The sequence below is a fragment of the Desmodus rotundus genome, chromosome 3 (genome assembly GCF_022682495.2).
Source record: "Desmodus rotundus isolate HL8 chromosome 3, HLdesRot8A.1, whole genome shotgun sequence".
Taxonomy (NCBI): domain Eukaryota; kingdom Metazoa; phylum Chordata; class Mammalia; order Chiroptera; family Phyllostomidae; genus Desmodus; species Desmodus rotundus.
The window spans coordinates 154,894,032-154,918,344 of record NC_071389.1 but is presented as its reverse complement, the minus strand read 5'-3'; the positions used below and the strand labels follow the sequence as shown (position 1 = coordinate 154,918,344).

The 24,313-nt window shown below is 39.2% G+C and overlaps 1 protein-coding gene and 3 non-coding genes across 6 annotated transcripts; all 4 read right to left on the bottom strand.

The window, feature by feature from the left end:
- Positions 1-2,932: 2,932 nt before the first annotated feature.
- Positions 2,933-23,538, bottom strand: KANSL2 (KAT8 regulatory NSL complex subunit 2). Of its 3 annotated transcripts, none has more exons than XM_024575607.3 (10): positions 23,459-23,538; positions 22,657-22,915; positions 21,676-21,854; positions 21,159-21,273; positions 15,144-15,307; positions 14,734-14,900; positions 13,810-13,906; positions 8,294-8,547; positions 4,341-4,460; positions 2,933-3,675 (listed from the first exon to the last, which is right to left on the bottom strand). In XM_024575607.3, exons 2-10 carry the CDS (start codon positions 22,905-22,907, stop codon positions 3,544-3,546), a joined length of 1,479 nt encoding a protein of 492 aa, XP_024431375.1. In that variant the 5' UTR covers positions 22,908-22,915; positions 23,459-23,538; the 3' UTR covers positions 2,933-3,543. The 3 variants fall into 3 exon arrangements, with proteins under 3 accessions (XP_024431375.1, XP_045040166.1, XP_045040167.1); XM_045184231.2 differs by lacking the exon at positions 23,459-23,538 and adding an exon at positions 23,204-23,334; XM_045184232.2 differs by lacking the exon at positions 23,459-23,538 and adding an exon at positions 23,204-23,334 and having other exon boundaries at positions 8,396-8,547.
- LOC112318729 (small nucleolar RNA SNORA2/SNORA34 family) lies at positions 3,891-4,028 on the bottom strand. Its single transcript, XR_002976251.1, has one exon. It is a non-coding gene; the product is annotated as a small nucleolar RNA SNORA2/SNORA34 family (small nucleolar RNA).
- On the bottom strand, positions 4,989-5,122 carry LOC112318728 (small nucleolar RNA SNORA2/SNORA34 family). The gene has a single exon (XR_002976250.1). It is a non-coding gene; the product is annotated as a small nucleolar RNA SNORA2/SNORA34 family (small nucleolar RNA).
- Positions 13,585-13,721, bottom strand: LOC112318726 (small nucleolar RNA SNORA2/SNORA34 family). The gene has a single exon (XR_002976248.2). It is a non-coding gene; the product is annotated as a small nucleolar RNA SNORA2/SNORA34 family (small nucleolar RNA).
- Positions 23,539-24,313: the final 775 nt, after the last annotated feature.

Sequence of the window (24,313 nt, the reverse complement as noted above, 5' to 3'; positions counted from 1 at the left end):
CAGCTAAATACAGCATTCTAGATGCCAACTCTTATGAAATTTAGTACTGGTGCCTAATATTATTCTCCATCACCATGAAGTTCAAGATAAAACAGAAGTAAGTTGCAGGAGAGATTTGATTTAGACATGGGGAAGAATTGGCAGAATATCAGGCTGATTCTGTTGGTTAGGATAAATGACTAAGCTGCTTAACCGAGCCCCGAAAATATGGTGCTCTCACAAAGTAGTCCAAGACAGGTAGAAAGGTTCCCTTGCCCCACATATTGCACCTCCACCATCCTCTACAGCAGTGCTACTCGAAGTGTGGTCCACGGGCCAGCAGCATCAGCATCACTTGGGAGCAGGTTATATTCCTCTCTGTAGGCTCTAGGGCAGTCTGTTTCCTACCCATTCAGGTGTTGGCAAAATTCAGTCTCCCGCAGTATGGACCAAGGTCTGATTCTTTGTAGGGGGCCATATATAGCAACTAGAAACCTCTCCCTTGTCCCTATACATAGTTACCCCCACATCTCAGAACCACCATCAAATCCTTCTCACACTGTTTTCTCTGATCATAGCTGAGAAAGGTTCTCCACTTTAAAGGACTCGAGATTAGATTGGGCCCACTGGGATAAATCCTGGATACTTTTCCCATCCAAAGCCCTTAACCGTAATCACGTCTATACACTTCCTTTTGCCAAGTAAGGTAACACTCACAGGACCCAGGGATTAGGATATGCACATCTTGGGGGACAACTATCCTACCACAGGTACATCTTGGGACTACATTGCCCAACTCCAACTGGGCACGTGCAGCAACGGTAGGATTACCAAAGGCGCTGGGCTCTTTGGGAATGAATGGTCAGGATCACATTACCAAGTAAGCTCCCAAGACCTACCAACATGATAACCAAGGAAGAAGGGAATTTAGAACGTTTAGTGAAGGGAGGTGACTACAAGCCGTGGCGCCAAGACAAACCGCAGCAATGGACGTTTTAATTCATTCCCCTAAGCAATCTTGCTATCTTCCTTCTAAGAGGCCCCTCAGGAATTGTGAACATGCACGGAAATTAATCTGTCTGGCACATGGTAGAACGTAGTGGGCATTGGAATATGCCACCCAACTCTCAAGGGTACATACAGCAAGCAGTTATCAGCTCCCAGCTCCCTCCCCTTTATATATACAAGGTTTTCCAGTCATGGTAACAGCCTGAGGCCACACTTCCCTCAGGTTGCTATGGTGACTGAAAACAGAAGTACTAGGCCATTTCTTCTAAGAGGGACACTTCCAGGAACTCTAGTAAGCAGACTTTCTCAGATGGGATGCAGTCTGAGGCTTTCTACCAAATCATTTTTCCTTGTGCCTAATAGAAGCCACGACCTTGGAGGAGTGGCAGCTATACGCGGCCTTCTCAAAACTCACCACTGCTACTGCGTTTACAAGAGTAACCATCAAATTTCTGGACTGCTGCCCTGGCCAAGTGGCTTAGTTGGCTAGAGAATCGCCCTGTATACCAAAAGGTTGCAGTGTTGGTCCCCAGTTGGGCCACATTTGGGAGGCAACAGATTAATGTTCCTCTCACAGGAGCATTTCTTTTTCCCTTCCTCTAAACATTAATAAACATTTCCTCAGATGATTTTTTAAAAACTTAACTTCTGGGGTGCTAATTCCCTGGCCTCCACTTCCCCTCCCCTATCCCAGAAGTGTGCATGGGCCTGTTTACAGAACAATCGTAACGGGTCGGTGCTAGTGGTTTGTGGATCACATACAGCTGCACAAGTCATGTTTCTCCTGTATATAAAGTACTGGACAAGAAAGCAGTAGAAACCACGAACTGAGAGTGTATTGCAAAGACCTATGCAAGATCCCAGGAATTCACCCCACGGGCCTTCTAAGTTACTTTCAACCTTTCCGTGAATGTACATATTTAAACTTAAGCGGAAGTGATGGTGTAAATTAGCCATTTTCAACCCATATGCTGCAAGAATCTTCAAATATTCAATACCTATTTAGTCAGGGGCACTGAACTTTGCTCTTAGGTTGCCAAAAAAAAAAAAAAAAAAAGGCAACAGCAAGCACAATCACTAACCAGTATCAGTGACTCAAAATTACACTTTTTTGTTTTGGTCAGACCAGCAAGAATATATTTCCTTGCTGCAGAATTTGTCACTAATGTGTCATAAGATGAAAAAGGTTGAAAATCGCTGGTTTAACTGTATATAAACTTTTCTCTGTTCCTCAGTTTGGCTCTTATTGGAGGTAATCTTTTGGCCTCCTTATTATAATGCATCACAATAGACAACTTCTAGCACAGGGAACTTAACCCTGAGTTTCTGTTTTAGCCCCACCCTTAGATTCCCCAGAAAGATCCTGACAATTTACGCCTATCTCTGTGATCCAGCATCAGACCCCACTTCTCTAGTTTTATTTTTTTTAAGATTTTATTTATTTATTTTTAGACAAAAGGGGAGGGAGAGAGAAGGAGAGAAAACACCAATGTGTGGTTGCTTCTCACGTGCCCCCAACCAGGGACCTGGCCTGCAACCCAAGAATGTGCCCCGACTGGGAATCGAGCGGCCAACCCTTTGGTTCACAGGCCTGCGCTCAATCCACTGAGCCACACCAGCCAGGGCTGGGAGTTTTATTTTTATGTTCATGTATATACATTCCCAGCCCTGGAGAATTTTTAAACGATAATCAGACATTGCAAGATGGACATGGGAGTAGGAGTAGGGGGCACCAAGGAGGGGCAGGCCTTAATAAGGAGGTCCCACCCCTTTCCATTTACTTCTAACAGGTCTTTATCTTATCCTGCAAACCAAACCCCAAGTAAGTTACGGAAAATGTATTTACTTCTTGGAATCAAAGTCTATCTTGCCCCATTTTCCCTTTCCCATCAGAAACGGCTCCTTAAGGACCTCCCAACTACAAACCAAACATTCATTCAAGTGATTGTTTTATATTTTCATAACATTTTAACATTTAATAGAAACTATATACAATAACTTTTTATGGTATTTTACATAAGATAGTCACTACAGAAATTTACATAGGACAAAAGCAAGATGGACGGTTACAGAGGGCCCGGTCTTTGTGGGCCATTTTCTGTGGGGGCAGGGGGATCAGATTACCCAATTAGGTGAGAGGTGAGAAAAGGCTAAAATACAGGCTGTTAGAGAATAATAACCAGATATTGGTCCATCAACATCCCAAGAGTACACACCTCCCACCTAAACACCTATCTGGATTTATGCCAAGACTTGGGAAATCCCCTTACACGGAGAGCTTTCCCTGTCGGCAGAGTGCCAAACACTCACTCAATCCCAGCAGCTCTGACAGGATTCTCGTCTTTCTTCCTTGCCCAGAGTGGGAAGACACCCACAACTTTTAGACACTGTTGGTCCCTTCCCCCAAAATGTGGTGGATGTCTGACTATAGTACTCAACAACCCAGAAGAGAAAAAAACTAGTCTGGGTTGGCCTTTAGAGAGAGAGATGGTCAGAAATACTTAAAGAATGGGAAATTCAAATCCTCCAAAGTCAAATGGTTCGCAAAACCAACTATCAGCTGACAGAAGCGTGCTCTGGCTTCCCATTTGCAGTGGCCACTCCAGTTTGAGGCAGTGGTGCAGAGGCTTTCTCAGAATTTCGAGATCCCTGTGATCTGCACCCATCTCCAGCCATCTGCATCTGGCCCTGTTAAAAGAAAGTCACTTTGGTTACAAATGCATTTGTTGTGGTCTGAAGCATGAATCTTAATAATGTCCATATATCAGAGCAACAGGAACGAGACAGTAGAAATAAAATAACTCTGGGCAGTTGTTCTTCCCCATACTTAACTGTCCCCGACTCTTGCAGTCAGAAGTCATTACTTGAAGCATTCCTGAGGCTCTCCCAATGGGAGAGCTGCGGGTTGTTCCTTCCCAATGAAAACAGCCATTCTGTGCTCAGGTTCCAGAACAACCAACAGATCACAGGAAGACAGTCCTTTGGGCCTCTGCTTGAAACCAACAGCTATCGTGTAACTGCTGGTCTTCAGTCAGGGCCATTCAAATCCCTCCCAAGGCTCAGAGAAAGAAACCAAATCCCATTACCTATCTTTATCCTATGATGAAAATAGTCCCAGTGCTAACCTCTCCCTTAAAAGGAACAATTTACACCTAGATTCTTTGTCTAGTTAACTAAATAAATTTGTGTCCTGCTCTCCGAGATATGAGAAGCAGGGGTTCTCTCTGGTGACCTGCCATCTGGGGCACTTTTACAGTCTCTGTGCGTGACAACCCCACTCACTCCCTGGGAGTACACACTGCTGGCTGCGTGACTACATGAGGGAAGCCTGGCTGGGGTTGTTCTTCACTTGCCAAAATATCCACTGGAACTTCAGCAGTGTCTTTCACTGAATGATCTTCAAGGGTCAGTGCAGGATCAAACAGCAAGGGTGAAGGAGGACACTGCATACTGTCACCCACAACATCCAAGTCCTAGGAAAAGAAAGAGAAAAGCCTATGAGCAATACCAAAGGCACCAATTCGCTGAAGTTGGCATATACTTCAGCAAACCAGTAAGCAATTTTCCCGTACTTCCCTTACCCTGGCCCACCGTGAATAAAAATCTTCCCCTTAATGCCCAGAAAATGGGGTAAGATCCAAAAGCACTAAGACTTTTTTCTTGCTGCCACATATAAAGCACAGACCACCATAGTAGCTTTAAAAAGCGTATTTTTTTCAATCAGCAAAATTCCAAATTAAAGTGAACTATTGCCTTAAAATATTCGACAATATGAGATTGCTTGATTAATGTCTTAAGAGCCACAAAGCACGCCAGTGAGCAAAAGAGGGAAAGGCAGAGAAAAGAGAAATGAAGGACAAAAAAATCAGTCCCTCTTAATGGCTACAAAATACTGTTTTGGGTAAGTCCCTATACCCACAGAGCAAGTTCCTGATTCTTAAACTTAACATAGCCCAACTGTTGTTTAAAAAAAAAAAAAAAAAAAGACATGATATTCTATAGGCTGTTTCCTCTAACTGAATTGGTCATTCCCACTGGGGTCCTGAATGGCCAGCAGACAACAGGAAGACATTGCTCTTGGCTCCTGTTTGAAACCAATAGCTACAATAAACCACAGGTCTTGATTCAGGGCCTAAAGCATTTGCAAAGGCTCAGATGATGTGTATGAGACTTTTATGTCACCACTTTCTAAGAGGCTTCTCTTAAACTATCCTGCCTAAGAGTGAAAACTGCCCTATGTACAATCCACTTTAGAGAGGCTCTGTTTCCAGTAATCTAATTTCACAGGAAGCTCCCCTAGCTCACTTAGTTTATGCTTTTATATAAGTCTCAAGAGTTTGAAATCCTTTCCCTTTCTTTGGTGTGAATCACCAGAAACAGGAATCACATCTTCAAAATAATTAAGGTTTAAAAAAAAAGAATATAAGAATATTAAACTTAAAGCTGCTCAATTTAAGCAGAAACACAGGGAAAGGGACACAGTCAGCTACATAACTACCTAACGTTCATCTCAGGTGTGTACTGTTCAGAAACTTCTGTAATATCCACAGAAACCAGTGTTCTCACATGGTTAAGACAGTTAACTACTTTCTTCAATTCTTTTACTATGCACAATTATGATATAAATAACTTGGAATTTAAAAGAACCCATTTAAGTGGTGAGGCAAAAGGTTTTGAAATCTCAAGATGGCAATGGCATGGAAATGTTTTCAAAGATACTGAAAAGGCTTTTCTCACATATTCAGTGTTGTCTGTTACAAGAATTAAAACTGGGGAAAGGATCCTAAAATAAGAGAGGAAAAAACAATCAGCAGAAATGCTTACCATAACAGGAATGTTTAGAGACACAAGGATCAAAACATTTTAAGAGAATCCATTTTTCTTCTGCTCTCAAAAGCTCACTCACACACAAATAAAGCAAGCTCAAAGTAATAGGATTAAGTTAGTAGGTTGTTACTTGCCAAACATCCTTGAATCAAAGCACAGAAAACAGACAAATGTAATACCCAGAATGAAAGGCTGAATTTTTACCCATATTAATAGCTCATAACTGGCCCTCCCATGAGAAAAGTTATTTGCAAGTTATAGAAATGATATCTAAGAACACATATAACAAAACTGCTTGGTGAAACTCATAATTAAGAAATCATTTCTTCCCAGCAAAATTTTATACTAATACATAAAGAATTTGTGGGAAGACAAAAATCCTTTTCTAAAACTGAATTTTGTCTCAACATTTTCTGGAGAATTTTTACCTCCAAAGATTAAGAATAAAACTACTTTTTAATAAGCTAGGTGGTTCATCAAAAGTACATTGCATGAACGCAACAGATTTCCAATTCCAAATAGCTCATGGTTTATCATTTTTACCTCTAACAAAGGTTCATCTTAAAAACCCATTGGATTCTCAAAAGTAAGGTTTTTTCCTCATATATTCTTTTAGAAATCCATGCCCAAAATAAAGATTAAAAAATTCGACAACATATATTTGTAAGTATTTTTTTAAATTGGGAGTCCTAAAATGTCAGTTTTTGCCTACAGTCACAACTTACAATCCGTAACATTTTGTGTAAATATTCTCCAAAGAGCAAATAATATAATCTTCAAACATACTGGAATAGTCACATTTTCTTAACTCTAGATTATCAAAGGTTTGAGAAAGAAAACATCATTTAAAACATGGGGAAAACAGGTCAAAGGGGAAAAGCAAATGGTCAAAACAGAAATGGCTCTGGAAATGATCAGATGACATAAACAATAATCTAGTAGATCTATATAAAACATGCTGGTTTTTACATATGAACATTAACATTTGAAGAGAATTTGGTGATGTAGTGGTTATTTTTTAGACCCTATAAAGCTTCTTGTGTTACTAAGCTTTAAAAATAAAGGTACCCCTCTGGGTTTTCGTCACATGTAAAATGAAGGAAGTGGACAAAAATCTGTCCTTCTCAATAGAGGGTGACCTGTTCATTCACTCTCTTCCACGTAATCTCAGTGGAAAAGTTTGGGAAACACTAGAGAATATAACCTCTAAGGTCTTTTTCTAGTTCTCATATTCAATGAATCTGTGTGAAAGAAACTTTTTAAACAACCACTATAATCAGGATTATAACAAAAGTTTTATTATGAATGAATAAAAATCACAAGTTTATTATACTTGTACACTGTATATAACTCCCAAAAGGGAGGGGAAATCATGAAAAAAATTACAATGTTTATTCTTAATGCCATGTTTTTCAGATATTACCTTGACCTAGTGTATCTTTTTTTAGTGTATCTTGAGGCCACCCAAACCTTGCTTCTATCCTTGGCAAACAATCTTGTAGCCTACATGGAATTTTCCATTTAGATTTTTCCCCTTAAACATATCACGGTTATATATGGTACCTTTATTATGAAATGCAAAAGACTTATCTTCAGAATAATGAAGACCTTTATCCAGGAGACTAAGCAAAGTGCCAAGACAAAGATGCAATGTCAACTGATCCCTAGTCAAGGGTAGTGTCAATTAAGGAAACAAAATCTGAGCTGGTTTATGGGCTGGTACCAATGGAAGAACAAGCTGAGAAAGGCAGTAAAAGTAAATACTGAGGGAGATCAATGTTGTTCTAGTCCATTCACAACAGAATATGTAATAACATATCCAAATTGAAAATCAGTAACCAGGGCTGGTGTAGCTCAGTGGATTGAGTGTGGGCCTGCAAACCAAAGGGCTGCCGGTTCGATTCCCAGTCAGGGCACGTGCCTGGGTTGTGGGCCAGGTCCCCAGTAGGGGGTGTGCAAGAGGCAACTACACATTGATGTTTCTCTCCCTCCTCTCCTCTCCTCTAAAATAAATAAATAAAATCTTAAAAAAAAAAAAAAAACAGTAACCAGAGGTAAGTTTAGAGTGCTTTATTGGGACACACATTAATCTGAAAATGAAGCCGCTTACTATAGAGCCAGGACACAAGTTTACACTGTCAAGGGTAGAGATATCAGAACTTGTTCATTATTAGTAAGATTCTAGTGAATCACTCACCTTGTGGATGGGTACCAAATTTCCTGGCTACACCAAATCCAGCCATAATCTTGCCTTTCCAACTTCCCTTAGTTTACAGTCTCTCTTACCATTTTCTCAGAAAAACTACTGCCAATTTAAACTGTCTCTAAGTGAATATGCTAACATACACATACAAACATGTAGATATCATTTCAAAAACTTTATCAAACTCTCCTGACCACAAAAAACTAACCTATTCTTACCATTAATAAATAAGGCCTTGCCTCAAGGGCCAAGCAGAGCAGAGCTTCTCTAACTTACATCACTGAACTCCAGAGGTAAACTCTCAGTGGGCTGAAGCTCAGCAGCACTCAAGTACAGATCCATGGGGCCGGCTTCCAGATCGTCTGGCACAGACAGTACCTGCTCGGGCTTATACATCTGAGGAGGCAACTGGAAATGCAGTGGGCAGCAGGGATCCTCAGAGAGGCTTACAGGAACTGGTTTGTTGCAGGGTACCTCTTCAGACCCCTGGCAGCATTTGAAGAGAACCTGATTCATGTCCTGACAAATATCTGCAGAAAAATGGTCAAGGGAAATAAACTGGATCTATGGGAGGTATAAAATAGAGGAGGTGTCTGCCATGAAAACTCGAGGTCTGGACTACACAAGATAACTGGTTACATTTCATACAGAAGCAAATGTAGTTAGCAATTTTTCTAATTCCAGTTCTACCAGTAATTTAAAACTAGCCCCAAACCTCCATCTCAAAATCCTAGTCATTTAAACTGGAGACATTAATCTTGTTCTCTTTATAAGGTCAAACACAAAACATTTGAAAATACAGTGCTAAGCAAACAGCAACAATCCCAGGAACCTGCACTTATTCAGAAGAAGCATGTCAAGGAAAATGTAAACAACTTACAGAGTCCTCTACCAACGCCTTCTAAGAGTGAAGAGTTACAAAGCTGTCTGCGCTCCATTGAGCAGACTGGCAAAAAGTTTGCAAAACCTTTTTGAACCTTGTTTCCAAAATGTTTATTTTACATGATAAATTTGCTTAAAGCATCAGAGGACTGGGGAGAACAAAAGCTCTAGTAATAGTGACTGGCTATCATATTCTGAAAGGAAGTAAAAATACACTTCTATACCCTTTTGGGGGGAGAGAGGGGTGTTAGTGCAAGGAGTCTCCTGTTATTACCCCAAAGAGAAAGGGAAGATAATTTTCCTTATGAGAGCCCACGGAAAGAAAGTGCTCCAGGAATGCTCCAGCTCTAACATGACAGCCAATGCTAAGGCTGGAAGCAGAAAAGGGCTATTATTTCTAAGTTGACAAGAAGCTCTGTAGGATGAATCAAAATTGAAATCATGATTAGATAAAATAACAAAACTCCAGTTCAAGTTACTCTATGAAGCACATTTTACTAAAGTGTTATCATTTCTAAAACTCCTAACTGCACGGTTATTTTATTATTTCAAATTTAGGCTTATTTTTAAGTAAGAAGGCACAACTGTCTATAAACTGTACCCAAGATTATTGAATGTCACCATAATTGAAAAATAAATGTTTAAAATTAAAATTATCTGGTCAAGATGGAGGTGTAGGTAGAAACCCTTCGCTTCCTTGCACAACCAAAAGGAGGATAACAACCGATCTAAAATCAATAAACAACCAGAAGTGCCAAAAAATCAAACTGCATGGAACCCCGACAACAAAGGAATTAAAGAAACATTCACCCAGACCAGTAGGAAGGAGGTAGGAAGACAGGCAGCCCAGCAGGCAGAGAAGACCCTTGGAAAGGCAGAAGACCGTGCGGGCAGGGCTGACCGAGAGGTCCTGCAGGAAGGCAAGGCTGCGGACTGAATGGGAAACTAAGATTCAAAGCTAAATATAAACCACGATGGGGGTTGCCATGGTGGGAGAAACTCCCAGTCTCACAGGGAGTTTGGTGGAAAGTGAGGCCAGAGCCGAGCAAGCAAGCAGCATTGTTTCCTCTCTGGCCCCTCCCCCACAGGCAGTGCCACAGGGCAGCAAGGAGGGTTGCCTGCCCTGGAGAATACCTAAGGCCCTGCCCCCTTACAACAAAACAGCTGTGCTGAGTACAAAGAAATATGGCCCAAAGGAAAGAACAGATCAAAACTCCAGAGAAAGAGCTAAGCTACGAGGAGATAGCTTAGGAGACATCACTCTACCTGATGCAGAATTCAAAACACTGGTAATCAAGATGCTCACAACTCTGATTGAGCTTGGTCAAAAAATGAAGGAACAAATCAAGGCACCCAAAGTGAAATAAAGCAAAATACCCAGGGAACCAACAGTGAGGGGAAGGAAAATGGGACTCAACAATTTGGAACAAAAGGAGAAATAAACATCCAATTGGAACAGAATGAAGAAACAAGAATTCAAAAAAAAAAAAAAAAAAATGAGGAGAGGCTTAGGAACCTCTGGGACAACTTTAAACATTTCAATATCCAAATCATAGGGCTGCCAGAAGGTAAAGAACAAGAAGTTAAAAACTTATTAGAACTAATAATGAAGGAGAACTTTCCCAATCTGGCAAAGGAAATAGACTTCCAATAAGTCCAGGAAGCCCAGAGTCCCAAAGAAACTAGACCCAAAGAGGAACACACCAAGGCACATCATCATTAAGTTACCTAAGATTAAAGATAAGGAGAGAATCTTAAAAGCAGCAAGAGGAAAGCAGAGAGTTACCTACAAAGGAGTTGCCATAGGCTATCAGATGATTTCTCAAAAGAAACCTTACAGGCAAGAAAGAAGGGGCTGGAAAGAAGTATTTGAAGTCATGAAAGGCAAGGACCTACATCCAAGATTACTCTATTCAGCAAAGCTCTCATTTAGAATGGAAGGGCAGACAAAGTGCTTCCCAAATAAAATAAAATTAAAGGGGTTCATCATCACCAAGCCATTATTAATATGAAATGTTAAAAGGACTTATGTAAGAAAAAGAAGATGAAAACTATGAACAGGTAAAATGACAACAAACTCACCACTATCAACAACTGAACCTAAAAAAAAAGAAAAACAATGAAAACAAGAAGTAAGCAAACTGGAACAGGAACAGAATCAGAGAAATGGACATCACATGGAAGGTTTTCGGTGGGAAAGGGGAGAGGAAGAATGGGGGGAAGGTACAGAGAATAAGAAGCATAATTGGTAAGCACAAAATAGACAGGGGAGGTTAAGAATGGTACAGGAAATGGAGAAGCCAAAGAACTTATATGTACAACCCATGGCCATGAACTAAGGGAAGGGAATGCTGGAGGGCTGGGGTCTGCAGAGTGGAGGGGGGACAAAGGAAAAAAAAATGGGAAAACTGTAATAGCTTATCAATAAAATACACTTTAAAAAATAAAAAAAATTTAAGGTAATTTTTAAAAAACAAAAAAATCTAATTAACACAATTTTAATTTTTAAACCAAATAAAAATTCTTGAATAAAGCCACTTCTTTCAATCCATTATTCTAAGACAGGGCTTCACAACCTTGGCCCCACTAATGATGCCAGCTGCCCTAGGCACTATAGGGCATTCAGCAGCATTCCTGGCATCTACCCACTAGATGTCAGTAGCACCCCTATTCGAGTTGTAACAAGCAAAAATGTCTCCACGTTGCTAAATGGGACAAAATGAGCCCCAGCTGAGAATCTACTCTAAAGGAAGAACAGTACAAAATAAAGAAATATTTGTTGAATGGAAATGACTGAATGAACAGACATATGAATCTAATGGGAACACAGTTTCTGTGTGCTTAAAAAGCCCAATCTTAAATTACTAATATTTAAAAAAGTTAGTCATTAAAATTAAATGTTTTAATCAAAACTTTTTTCACGGAACTTAAAGGACTTTCACAAGTCTCTTATTTAATACCACATATCCTGGACAACCTTCCCCTCATCCTCTCCACCCCGTTTCTTTTCAGATGGGGACGACAGAGGAGAGAAGGGAACGGCTGACCTACACCTAGAGTCTGTGTCCTTCACTTTCAGTCCAGTGCTGTCTCCGTTAGAGCACAGTAAAGAGTTAACAGGTCACCACTGGCAGCTGCATCTTCCTCTGGGATAAGGACTTAAGGAAGGGTAAGTGACTTAAGCAACTATGGAGTGGAAAAGAAAAGAGCATAAAAGAAAAAAATATTTCCCTCCTCTTTCCAAATGTCTCATTTTCAACTTTGCTTTTTAAAATATTAATATTCTAATAGACTGTGAGTATAGCACTATAAGAAGTCTAAAATACTCATTATCTATAAATTGGTTTTTTTCTTTTGCCTTATAAAGTAATTCAAACCCACTGAAGAAAAGCAGAGGGGAAAAGGGCATTCATAAACCCAGCTTCCAAAAATAGTCGCATTTCTATTATACTCCCTCCCACTAATTTAGTTCCATGTAGTTAAAACATACTCTACAGAATTCCATATCCTATTTTATTAACATCAAATGTTTTCCATGTCATAGATTTTATTAAATGTTTAATAACATGTTCCATGTTATGCTGTATCATAATTTTCTTCTCTTCTCCATCTCTAAAAATTTTAAGACAGCCTCCAATTAGAGAACTTGTATGTAATAATGGTCTGCATTTAATTAGCTCCTTCAAATAAATTCTGAGGTATTATCATATCAAAGAATATGAATATTATCAAACTATTTTATAAAAAGTCTATTCCTACTGGCAGCATTTAGAGGGCCCATTTCACCATACTGTCACTAATTTCTGAAGTTTACTCTTATTAAATATCATATATAAGTATCAAATTGATAGATTAAAACTTGCTTTATTTCCTATTTCACTTATTTAAAACAATGATAAGTACTATTCAACTATCAGCCATCTCTATTTTTAAATCTGTCCAAAGATAGCCTTTGCCCAATTACGTTTTGGGCATTCAATTTGTGTTTTTAATTTGCACAAGCATTTTACATAAGGACAATAATCCCTTAAGCAGACATTTGTTGCAATAACAAATAAACTGGTAATATATTTGATAAAAATAGAAAAAAATAAGTTTCCCTTTCGAAAGACCAAGGGAAGGTTCTCTTTCTATTGAAAAAAATATACTTTTTACTTTTAAATGTTTTATCCCTTGCCAGGTAAATGAAACCCAGCAAGACTTATGCCTTTCATATAATAAATATCATACTGAACAAAGGCTTTTAGAGTGAAAAGTAACTTCCTCAAACAATGTCCACAATAAAGATGTACTTTCACCATACAATAAAGTCAAAAATTTTTGTGGCCTAATCATAGGTGCAGTCCCACAGCAGAATCAAAAGATGCTATGATGGTTCAAAGGCAAATTAACTAGAAGGTAATCATCCTATTTTTGTAAATAGAAAGTTTTCAATTTAAATGAAGTCTAAAAATACAAGTTAGGGCTCTGACCACACAAAAGGGTAATAATACTCAAACGAAGCTCACAGTTCAGAATTGTCCTATTGTTATTGGTAGAAAACTCACAGTAATTTTTTTGTAATAATTGAACTTAACAGTATTATAATTCTAACAAACAGGTTAAATCAGAGATCTCTGTATTTTGGAATCCCAGTATTAACTGCCTACAAATAAATATTAACCCACGTCTATTACCAATGACCCAGATGTTTCTTTCTAATGAATTGACCATTACATTTCCTAAGTCCTGAAATGGCCAACAGACCATAGAAAGTCACTGCTTTAGGCTCCTGCTTGAAACCAGCAGCTTCAGCAAACTGCTGGCCTTGATTCAGGGCCAAAGGAAAACAAAGCCCTCAAATTTCACAAACTATCAGTTTCCCACTAGCCTCTGGTCTAGCTAGCCAACTGAACAGAGTAAAAAGATACGGGTAAGGCAGTGTCTGGTCATTGGAAGAGACTGATTAGAACAACGAACATCATCCACAAAGGCCAAGCACCTCTGACTAGAACGAGTGGTATGGGCCTAAAATGGAAAAAAACAGGGAAGTCAAAAAACCAAGCAAGCAAACAATAAAACAAACAAATAAACAAACAAAAAAAACCACCCCAAGCAACCCACGTAAGAACATACAACCAATTATCTGAAAATACTTAGTTACAATATGTAAGAAAGGAACATCTTTTAAAAGCTAGAAAATTCAGCATTTAAATTTATTCACCAATACTATGTAAAAGGGAAAAAAATTTTTAATCAAAAATTTAGAATTGACAAATGAATCAACCCTAAGTTGATTTTTACTTCTCCTTATTATGAAAATGTGATATAGACTAATGGTTTTAAACTATTTTCTTTTAGCAGAACCCTTTCCAAATTTTAATCTTATGTGGAATCTCAAAAACATAAAAATGAAATGACTCATTAAATCAGAGACCAAGGGCCTTAGAAACAAATTTAACAGTGATCATGAATTCCTCCTCCTATCAAACCTTACTTCGCCACATTCATTGCTCCTATTATTCTACCTATCTTTCTGCCTTCTAAAACAAGGTTCTGTGCCTATTTCTGAACTAATTAATTTCTGAACCAAAGAACTGAGAACTCTATAGCAGCCCCTCAATTTGCTGATGAGAACAGAGGCCCACAGACATTACTGGTACAGGCACAGAACTGGTGAGGAAGGAACTGAGACTAGAACCTATGTCTCCGGACTTCCAGATAATGTTCTTTTCAATATACCCCGCCCCCGTCCAGTAAGTCAGAGCCAAGACTGTCCAACAGTGCTTGGACGATTACCTTAACTTCATAAATAAAACAAATGTATACACCGTAGACGTATATACACAAATTACCTGTTGGGCGGCACCATCTGTGGCCAGCATTCTGCGTTCCTTCAGCTGCCTATGTAGTAAGGCTTCCACTCCATAGCGCTGACGATACCTCCGAAGACATTTTAGACGCTTTAAGTTCTCTCGTTCCTTGGCCAAAAGTCCCTCTGGACCAGTCAGGAGACTACTACCTGGAAAAGATGCAAGAGTCAAGATGCTAACTGCCAAGCAACCACCTAAGGGCTCATCTCCAAAATCTTGCGCCATAAGATAGTAAACAGAAAAATCTTGGGCCATAAGATAGGCAGTTTCATCAAAAGCAAACTCTCCTCTGCTACAGATACCAACACAGAGATATAACTCTTAACTACTACCCACACGCAGGTACACATGTTGGACCTGCAACAGGCTGTTGGAACTTGAATAAAACTTACCTAAAGCTTCGTGTTCCACTTTGCGATTATGTAAGTAACGTCGCTTCTTTTCTTTGAGCAGATGCTGAAGTCGTTTAAACTGATCAATGTATAAAGACTGTAAGCGAATTAGTTTCTCACGCATGATCAGGGCCACTTCTTCAGCTGTGTAGACACCAGCATGTCTGGAATAAACAGAAAATTCAGCAAAGCATAAGAAAACACAGTAATAAAACCCAAGCTTAAAAAGAGAAAAGGGTAAATATTAGACATTATTTAATAAGCAATCAAGTGCTGAGGCAATCACCTTATTAAAAGCAATCTTTTCACACATTTTACCAAATTGTTATCAAAAAGAAAAAAGAAAAAATCTCCAGGAATGAACATTACTTAATCTATGATCTCACAATATGAGGAAGGGAAGATGTTTCATTATTTTTCCCAGTTATTTGCATTATGTTTAAAAAGTAAAGATGTAGTACACTCGAAATTTTTATTCATCTACATCTTATTTCATCTAATACAGGAAAAGTCATTTATCTGTCAGGACAACCTAAAAGTGTTCAGTTTATTGTAGCATGTTATCTTAAAGTATTTTAATTAAAGTACAAAAGATTAAAAAATTCCATCTAATTTAAAAATATGCCCCTATTAAAAAAAATACATTCCTACATTGGAGCTTACCTACGTGGGCCCTCAAACACTGGCCACAATGGCTTGGCTAATCACTGTCTTCAGCTCATTTTGTCGGTAACATTCTCAAAATACAGTACCCTGGGTTAAACCTAATTATCAAAACTCTTAGATGATCCACATCAATTTTATTAAATTTTGCTGCCAATTATAATGTATATATTTTTAAAAAGCTATTCCACTGACTAATGAGGTTATAAAGAAACTCAAAACCAATAGTAACTGCAAATTCAAAATATTTGTGGTTCTATCTGTCTTTTGTGATCATTATACAGCAGGGAAAGCAAGCCTGCTATATACCCTAGCCTGGTGTTTTCTCATTCTAACTCAGAAAAGTTGTTTATTATTTAAAAGACAATACACACAAATTACATACTTAATTCTAAGTTTAAAAATTATGCTTTCTTTAAAAATTAGCTGTTAAGTCACTGAAACACATAGATAAATAGAATTATCAACTATAAAACTGAATGCATAAGCTCTGCCACAGTTTTTTCTTAACAGGAACCAGTAATACCTGTGTATAAATATTGTATAACTATAAAGCACTCTGAAGTAAAAAAAAGCAAACAGAAATTAAGAACAGAAACATGAATAAAACCAGCAAATTACAGAAGTGACAAAACCCAAGATTATCAGAAAATATGAAAAGGTCTTAAAACTAATGCCTAAATAAGGTGACTAGGATAGGTCTTCAGGAAAATGAGGCATGCCTGCATTAATATGTCTGCAACCCTAAAATACAGAGGCCTTAGCCTAAGTGTCAAGTTTATTAAAATGAAATCAATTTCACCATACCCTACCCAAAGAGAATTTAGCCCATGGTTTGAGAACTACAATTTATAAATGGGAAGACACTACAATTAGAATTTACTACAAATCAAATAGGGAGATGAGGGGTGAGCACCCTAATATGAATTCCTAGTGCATGTGACAAATGTGTCATATATTTAAATATGGATGTTTTAGACAGTCACAGCTAGCTGAACAATACTAAGTCCCCTTCCTCTAACATGCACAAATATAAGTCAAGGTTTTGTGTTTTTTTTTTTAATCCTCACCTGAGGATGTTTATTGATTTGAGAGAGGGAGAGAAACATCAATGTGAGAGAGAAACACCAATCGACTGCCTCCTGTACATGCCCCGCCCGACAAGGGACTGAACCTGCAAACCTAGGTGTGCACCCCAACCAGCAATCGAACCCGCAACATTTTAGTGTACGGGACATCACTCCAACGAAGCCACCCAGCCAGGGCAATGTAAGTCAATGTAAGTTTAATGTTAGAATTCATCTTCAAGAAAGAAGCTTCCAGGCAAGATGGAGTTGGTAAATGTGGTACTCAGAACCTCCCACAACCACATCAAAAATTACAACTAAACTACAGAACCACCATCATTCAGAACCACCTAAAATCTAATTAACAGAAGTCTTGCAATTAAGGATATAAAGAAGCCACACAGAGGCCCTCACCAGGTAGCTCAAGTTGGTTAAGCATCATCCCAATAAACCAAGGTTGCAGGTTCAATCCTGGGTCAAGGCACATACAGGAATCAACCAATGAATGCCTAAATAAATGGAACAACAAATCGATGTTTCTCTCTCTCTAAAAATCAACCCTGGCTGGTATGGCTCAGTGGACTGAGTGCTGGCCTGCAAACCAAAGGGTCGCCAGTTCAAGTCTAGGGCACATGCCTGGGTTGCAGGCCAGGTCCCCAGTAGGGGGTGCACGATAGGCAACCACAGATTGATGTTTCTCTCCCTCTCTCCTTCCCTTCCCCTCTCTAAAAATAAATAAATTGTTTTTTGTTGTTTTTTTTTTAAATCAATCAACAGACCTGGCTGGTGTAGCTTACTGGATTGAGCGTGGGCTGTGAACCAAAGGGTCGCCAGTTAGATTCCCACTCAGGGCGCATGCCTGGGTTGCGGGCAAGTCCCCAGAGGGGGCCACGTGAGAGGTAACCACACGCTGATGTTTCTCTCCCACTCTTTCTCCCTTCCTTCCCCTCTCTCTAAAAATAAATAAATAAAACCTTTAAAAAATAAAAAAATTTAAAAAATCAATCAATAAAAAAAAATTTAAAGAAGACATCACACAGAGACTAGTAGAAGGGTTAGAACACTGAACGGGCTAGTCCCAAACCCACATGCAACAGTTAAAAATCAGGAGGGATATGCTGCCTTCAGAGGTCCCCCCGAGGAGTGAAGGCCCCAGCCACACACCACGTCCCCCTGCTCCAGTTGATCCAGAGACAGGAAGAGAAGTCCCCAAACCTTTTGGGGTAGCAATACTTATACCAGACAAAATAGACTTAGAAAGGCTGTAACAAGAAATAAAGGACCTAGCAATTCCACTTCTGGGCATTTACCTGAAGAAACCCAAAACACTAAATCATATATATATAAGATTTTATACACACACACACACTCCCCTCCAAATGTTCACTGCAGCATTATTTACAATAGCCAAGATATGAAGCAACCAAAGTGTCCATCAACAGACGGAATGGATAAAGTAGTAGTGCATAACAACGAAATGACTCAGCTATAAAAAAAAAACTTGCCATTTGCAACATGGATTGACTTAAAGAGGGTATTGTGCTGAGTAAAGTCAAGTCATACAGAGAAAGAAAAATGCTGTATGATTTCACTTATATGTAGGATCTAAAAAACAAAATAAACAAACAAGCGGAACGGAAACAGATGCACAGAACATTCTGACGACTGTCAGATGGGAAGGGGGATGGGCGAAAAAGGCGAAGGGATTAAGAAGTACAAATTGGTAGTTATTAAATAGTTACAGGATGTAAAGTACAGCATCCGGAATAGAGTCAGTAATACTGTAATAACTATGTATGGTGTCAGATGGGTACTAGATTTATCGGGGTGATCTCTTTGTAAGTTATATATAAATGTCTAATCACTGGATTGTACTCCTAAAACTAATACAATATTGTACATCAACTGTAATTAAAAACTAAATTTTTTTTTAAAAGGAATCCTCTTATATTCCATTAAATAGTGTCTCTTATTGAAAGGCATTCTCTCAAATTTCTTTTATTTTGGTAACAATGAAGACTCAATAACCTGAAATGACCTTTACCAAAACAAGTTCTGGTTGCTTGCATAAGTCATACAGTAAGACATTTTTTTCAAAAAGTGAAAGAAGCCCTGGCATGTGTGGCTCAGTGGACTGAGTGCGGGACTGCGAACCTAAGAGTCACCAGTTCAATTCCCAATCAGGGCACCTGCCTGGTTGCAGGGCCTCTCTTTCTCCCTCCCTTCCCTTCTCTCTACAATAAATAAAATCTTTTTTAAAAAAGTGAAAGAAATATTTAACAATTACTCTTAAGCTAAAACTTCACCAGTATTGGATGTTGCTGTAAGTGAGCTTTTCAAGATCACTTTTTGCAAACCAATTCAGTAAGTGGTCACTCTGAAGGGAATCACGTGAAGATATATACCGATAGGGGAGGGGGCTGTGCCACCAGTAACTCCAGGTAGAATGCATCTCTAATGACATCATCACAAATACAAATAATACCTTTTCTGAAACAAGCAAGTGAATATATATGCTCTAAGTCGTTAATGATTCAAAAAGTGGCCTCAGTTATGACCAACACTGGCACCAAAGATGAACATTTTTAGTTAAAAGAATTTCATTAAACACTTGTATTAAATACAACAAGGCCGTAATATGTAACCATATAAGTACGAGCAGACACTTAACTCTATATACGTTCCTAAAGATGCAAACTTTTTTTAAAATAATCTTACTAAGAATTTACAGAAAGCCTTATATTTCATTGCCTAATAGCTGCACGTATTTAAGGTTTTATTTTCCTCTTTGGATGTTCCCTTTAGGAAAAACTGACATCAAGTACCTAGTCATTTTAGTATTTATACATCTCATAATAACTTAACTGGTATTTGGTTTATATAGCAGTCTACTGTAAGTTAGATTAGTGTGAATGTGTCCCCCCAAAACTAATCATCTCTAGGTTACTGATAAAATTAAGTTTCCAGATTTTCAAAGCTGAGTGTGTACCACACCAGCAGTCACTTTGTGACCCTTCAAAGCAGCAAGTTTGGCATTTCTAGAAGCACAATGAAAAAATTTTTTAAAATACACTTGGTATAAAGTTACTACTGTGAGAGAATCTTGCTACAAATCAAACATTCCTTCTCACACTACTTAGCTAACTGTCCACAAAAGTACTTCCTGATCTGATGACTAGAGATTACTCAAAAGACAGAGATGAACTTACTCCGAAAATGTAACCCTAAATGAATTCTTATAAACCTCAGCATCCAAGGAAATGAAGAAAACTCTAAAAAAACTGAAGTTCAATACAATCTAATCTAGAAATTCATTACCCCTCCCACTATATACATACTTTTACCTCAACTGTCGGGGAAGAGTGTTCAGAGACAGAAGTCAGAAAGAAAAAAAAAAAAAAAAAAAAAACCCTAAACTAAACCCAAACCATGAGACAGAGAAATATGAGACTTTGGAGTAGCAATGTTTTTATGTTTCTGCAACTCCTAAGATGATCATGGGTTATGTGAAGAGAGGAACCTTAGTAAGATAATAATAATTAAGCTATATAGGCTGATTACTCACTTCCTGGTTTCTAAATCAGTTTGTCTTAGGCATGAAACCAAAGGAAACTCTTGGCACATCTTTTTATTTTTCTTCAAAAAACAAAAAAACAAAACAAAAAAAAAAAACCCAAAAAGCAAAATGTAACTCTGCAAAAATATAGTTATTCAAATAAAATCACTTTATTATACCTGGGGTTTAAGCCAAGAACACATTCACATCTATTTTCTCTTCTCGCCCTGGCTGGGTGGCTCAGCTGGTTGGAGCGTCATCCCATTCACTAAAAGAATGTGGGTTCGATTCCTACTCAGGGCACACACTTAGGTTGCGGGTTCAGTCTCAGTGGGGGTGCATAGGGGAGGCAACTGATTGATGTTTCTCTCTCTCAAAAAAAAAAAAAAAAAAATCCTCTTATCTAACTGATGTAAGCATTTCTCAACCCACCTCCCACTCCTACGTCCAAGAAATTTCCTATTTTCTCCCCTATACTTTCTCAGGTGTAAAATTTGACATCCAAAATTTTCCCAAATTACAAGACTTCTAAAAAAGAATCAAATCCTGCCTTGAAGCAAGATGGTGATAATTCGTGACAGTTTAATCTACAGAAGCTGTTTCTGCTCACAAATAGCTAAGCTATCTTCAAACCCCTTAAGTTATTAATCTTTTAGTAGTATGCAATACTACATTCCACATACTAACTATATAACATATTTAAAAGCCTTATGTGGAATTGTAACTTACTTTAAGGGATCTTCTTGATCACTGTCTATGCTATCAGCTTCACTGTCAGGGTCACCTCTCCATGTCTGATCCACAGTAATGGGTTCCTGCTCCCCATCACTCCAGCTGTCTTCATCTGAGGCAAGGAAGGGAGAGCAGCCATTAAGACTTCCCACCTCTGTAACTCCACCACACAAAACTAGATTACTTAATACATCAACCCAAATCTTAAATTTAAGTGAGTTCACCATGCCCTCAAAAGTACAAGAAGTCCAACTCAAAATTATTTCCTGAAATTACCTTACCTAGCAAAGATAAGTATAAAAACAGTGAAGAAAATAGTCATAAACTCAGGAACATAAACCTAAGCACATGCTACTTCAGAACTGGTGAACAACACAGCAATCCTGGAACTTCACCAAATTGATAATGAATTCCTGTTATTAAGTACCATATATGTTCAAGACACTGTGCTAAACCAAAATAAGTTTTTTGTTACCTTTCTTCTTCCTTTTTCATTCTAGGAGAAGATCCTTACCCAGAATTCGGCTGGCTTCACTGCGACTACTTTCTGGAGTCTGAGACCCCAGCTCCGTCTTAGCATATGAGCTCAGCTGGCACAAGAGAGTTTCACCCATAGGCCCTGGATTGTTCTTCTTCATTTGAGCATGAAGTGCCAGGGCATTTCTACGGGCATGTTCAGCACAGAAGGACACCCTATGGAGACAAAATATTTACATTTTATACTGAGATTCTTTCTTGAGAAAGTTTAATGATTTTTGCACTCAGTTATCTTTAGATCATTTTTAGGAAATTAAAATAACCATTATCTTCATTTATAAATACTTAAAAGTCCAGGGGGGCAGAGTAATTTACTGGCCCAAGGTCAGCTCAACTATTTGGTTTTACTAAAGGGAAATGCTGTAGCATAATCTAATGCTCTACCTATCAAACAAAAATTCCAACTATAAAAATGATGGACAACAAATCAAAGAGATCCACTTCATTTTTCAAAACTGATTCTGGAAGGAAACTCTACATTTTACTTCAATATCAATACACAGCAGGTAATAAATGTCGCACACAACTTTAAAATCAAAAGGGTATATAACACAGAATTATCTAGCCAAGTTATGTTTCTGCACGGATGTCTTTGTACATAATGAAAGCCATGAAGCCTTTCCCAGAAAAATAAACATTTTGCGGATTATTTAACAAGGTTCAGAGATGGCCAAAAGAGCAAGAAATGCCAGGGTTAAGAAAAATCTAGAATATCCCTTTATTTTAAAGATAAGGAAACGATCCAAAGAGATGATATGAGTGACCCAACTGGAAGTCATGTCCTTCCGATTTTCACCGTTTTAATTTCTTTTATTTTCCAAGGATATACTCATAATCCCAACCTTACATGCAGGTGAGGTAAAAACTCGGTAGCTACACCCAAGCGCACACCATAACCCATTCCACTCTCACTTTAAAATTACAAATACAAACGACAAAAATATCTACACATATATACCCATCTTTCTTCTCAGGCTTTGGGGCAGCACAAGGGCATCTCTTCCCGTTCTTCGTGGAAATATAACTACATTGCTTGAAGGGTGCATTCTTGTCTTCAAGGATATGCTTAATGCAAAACTCCTGCCCCTCCAGACGGGGTAGTGAGCATGGACGATGAGTGAATGAACAAGAGAGGGGCTCCTGAGACCTGGGTACTGGGGTGATCCTCCCCCTATTGGTCGGCAAGACGTGGATCCGAATCCTGTTCATATCAAAACCTGCAGGATAACACAAAAGGTCAAAAAGTCCTCACCCGTACCAAAAATGTTTCCTCCACAATACCCAGGCAGACTGCGGGTAGTTTCTAAAGGACAGAGAGAAGTCACCCTCCGTATCCCCCTTGGCCCGGGTCTCCCCAGGCATTAGTGATTTTGCCTCACTTCCACTTCTCCCTCCAGGCCATCCCCCCACCCCGAACACCACTATGCTGAAAATACTATCGCAAGGACTCGCAATAAAGCAGCACGAGCAGGAAGAGTCAGCAACGCAGCGGAGCCGCGACTCGCCTCCGCCTCCCTGCACGCCGCCTTTGTCCCGGCCCGCCTCAGAGCTCACTGCTGAGCCCAGCCGTTCCTCAGCTGCCCGTGCAAGCGCCATTTTGTACTTAGGCTCTGGGCACCAGAGTATCTGGATCCTAGGAGCCTATAGGAGGAGAAAGACCCCGATGCTGACCAAGGCAGAGTAGCAGCCCAGAAGGGGCAAAAGGGGTAAAACAGCAGCCTCACGGCAGAGACAAAAACCAAGCACAGCTGCGTTCTTACCCGTGCTGCCTCGCCACGCCACGCCGTTCACCCTTTCTGGCGCCGTCAGCCGCTTCTAACTTGGCCACGCTCCTTTCCGGGCTCCCAACGGCCGATTGGCTACAGAGCCTACGGCGGTGCGCCATCATTGGCTGAGGTCATCTACCTATCATGCCTGGGGGCGGGGCTCTGAGAAAATTTGCGACTGGGGTAGGTCAAATGACCTATCCGTCTGCCGGCGACTCCGCCCCGGGCAGAGGGAGGGGCCCCGAGGGCAGGGTGCGGGGTTTGACTGTATTTCCTCTGCAGAGCGTGGCTGGTTTGCAGACTGCTGTTGGGCGTTCTGCGACCTTCGCCCGCAGCTTTTGCAGCACACCTACACCACAGGTTAAAAAAAAAATCAGACATTTGACACTGTTTATACAGGAAAAGGCCTTAGTTTTCTTTTGTGAGCAGTTCATTTACTGAAACATTTTCTTTTAACTGAGTGTGGAAATTACATACGTAAACATTTAATTTGCCAAACAATTTTAAGAGGTAAAGGATATTAATCTCCATTTTACAGGTAACTGAGAAAAAGAATGGGCTGACATGTAGTAAATGGGGGAAAGAGGCAAATTTGAACCCAGCCCTCATTCTTTTAAAGAGCACTGCACTGACAATAATGGAATACGAGTTGTGGTTTAGGCCCTGATTCTCTAAAATTCTCTACAGTTCCATGCTAAATAATGTAAATATATAGAAATAGCAAGCACGATCCCAGTTTTATCATCCTTTGAGAGGTTTCTTGGTTGTTAAAAGAATCTCTTTTTCATCTCTCGTAGAAATGAACACTTTTTCCCCAAAACCTTTTTGACTTTTTTTGCACTGCGATCT

What these genes read in the sequence shown, in the direction of transcription:
- KANSL2 (XM_045184231.2), bottom strand. Translation starts at nt 23,294, where the DNA reads ATGGCGCTTGCACGGGCAGCTGAGGAACGGCTGGGCTCAGCAGTGAGC. An exon ending in AAGCCTGAGAAGAAAGATGG is followed by an intron (nt 21,855 to 22,656) that starts GTATATATGTGT and finishes TTGTCTCCATAG; the next exon opens with GGTGTCCTTCTGTGCTGAAC. An exon ending in GATCAAGAAGATCCCTTAAA is followed by an intron (nt 15,308 to 21,158) that starts GTAAGTTACAAT and finishes TGTTTATTCCAG; the next exon opens with ACATGCTGGTGTCTACACAG.